Raw genomic sequence first — 1,722 nt, forward strand, 5'->3', positions numbered from 1 at the left:
ATACCAGTAGGGATTTGTTTGTTTCTATTTCTGATGTCACAGTTCCCAGGGCGGGCAAAGAAGCAGGAGCAAATCAGTGTTCAAGACGCAGGCAGTACGAACTATCCAATCAGCGAGGCAAGGAGGCGGGCTTTTCTTCGCTGCGCTAAAATCCAGATCTCTGGAGAGCCCGGGTGGGAGCCAGGGTAAACCGCCTGGCTGCACGGCCTTGCTTTAGGATTTCTACTGTTCGCAGCCTGCATTGGAAGGACCGGGAAGGACCCCCAAGCTACGCAATGGTAACCGTGTGGGATGGGTGCCCTGAGATGGGACAGAAGGGAATGCGATATTGGCGAGATCAACCCGGAAGTGGAAGGAACAGCAATGGCCGACCTGAGCGTCGCCGCTTGATCCAGGGTCTGAGTTCTTCCCGGTCTCTATCCCTGTGCCCCCTCTGTCCCTCCTGCCTTAGCTGCTGCTGCTTTATTTTGGGGTACGTCTTCCTACAGCTACCCCGCGAGCCAGGAGTGCAGTCTCAGGCGGCTTACGGCTCACAGCCGCATCTCCACCTGTGCAGGGAGAATGCAGTTTTGCGGTGACCCAGCTTCAGGTTGTAAGGGTCGTGACACTCGCCGCGTGAAGGAAGACTCCAAGAGACGCTCTCTCATGCAAAAAGCAAGGGGATTTTTATTTATCAAGCATGCGTGGGGATCACTGAACTCGCAGGAACAGAGAGCCCCGAGCCAGGTTAGCTCTGGCTTTTTAACCCGAAAAACCGCAAAGGAGGGGATTTGTAAGCGTCACTACAGAAGCAGATAGCATTGGTTAGTTTATATTGTTTTTTACACTTATTGGTTTTCTATGACGGCGGGGGGGGGGCGGTGTGTGCAGGAATGCGGAGTTCTTCCGCTCATGGACAGAGGGGGGGAAGGCGCTCTGTGTCAACACAAGATGTTCTTTCTCCCAAGGACAGGAGATAATGTCCGGACATTTCCAGCCTCTCCTTTCCGGACAATCTCATGCTGCTTATCTATGGGTCAGAAGCCAGCTGGTTCCCACAAAAATCTTTACTTTTACATTTTTACATTCCCCACTTCTTCTTGTACAAATCCCTAATCCTAGAGATCAGAGAGTTTTTCAGGGCCGTTTTGGACCGAATATTGTTCTCTGATAACCATCAATTTCACATTTTTAATTTGGCCCCGTAAAAAGTTAACTACTCTGTTTAAAATACACGGTCCAATGGTTATTATTAAAAGTAGTACAATTAATGGTCCTGCCAAAGCAGACAGCAATGTAGTGAGCCAAGGGGACTGAGTGAACCAGGACTTGAACCAGCCTTGTTGTGCCTCTCGTTTTTTCTGTCTTTTTTGGAGACGCTCTCTAAGCTTGGCTATGGACTCTTTTACCACTCCCGAATGATCTGCATAAAAGCAACATTTTTTTCTTTTAAGGAAGCACATAGGCCGCCTTTTTTTCTAAACAGTAAGTCTAGCCCACGCCTGTTCTGCAGTACCACCTTGGACAAGGAAGTCAAGGATTCCTGCAGAGCAATTACTGAGGTTTTTAAGGCTTTTAAATCATGATCAATTGCAGTTTGTAATTCTGAGACTTGTTGGGACCCGGGTATTAAGGCTGCAGTTTCCGTTTTTAGTCCCGCTGCAATTCTTAGGCCCATCAGGACTGCTAAAGTCAGTGACACAGGCTCTCTTTTAAATCTGGTCCTTGCTGTCATTTCCTGTT

The 1,722-nt window shown here is 48.7% G+C and overlaps 1 protein-coding gene across 1 annotated transcript in view; it reads left to right on the top strand.

The window, feature by feature from the left end:
• Positions 1-116: 116 nt before the first annotated feature.
• Positions 117-1,722, top strand: part of LOC102015656 (zinc finger protein 709-like) — a 24,600-nt gene continuing 22,994 nt past the window's right edge. The window contains exon 1 of the mRNA XM_013515929.1: positions 117-278. Within this exon, the coding sequence (XP_013371383.1) occupies positions 276-278 (3 nt within the window). The 5' untranslated portion in view covers positions 117-275. The remainder of the gene's footprint in view (positions 279-1,722) is intronic.

This window comes from Chinchilla lanigera, unplaced genomic scaffold, assembly GCF_000276665.1.
Source record: "Chinchilla lanigera isolate Chin_1 unplaced genomic scaffold, ChiLan1.0 scaffold00031, whole genome shotgun sequence".
Classification (NCBI taxonomy): domain Eukaryota; kingdom Metazoa; phylum Chordata; class Mammalia; order Rodentia; family Chinchillidae; genus Chinchilla; species Chinchilla lanigera.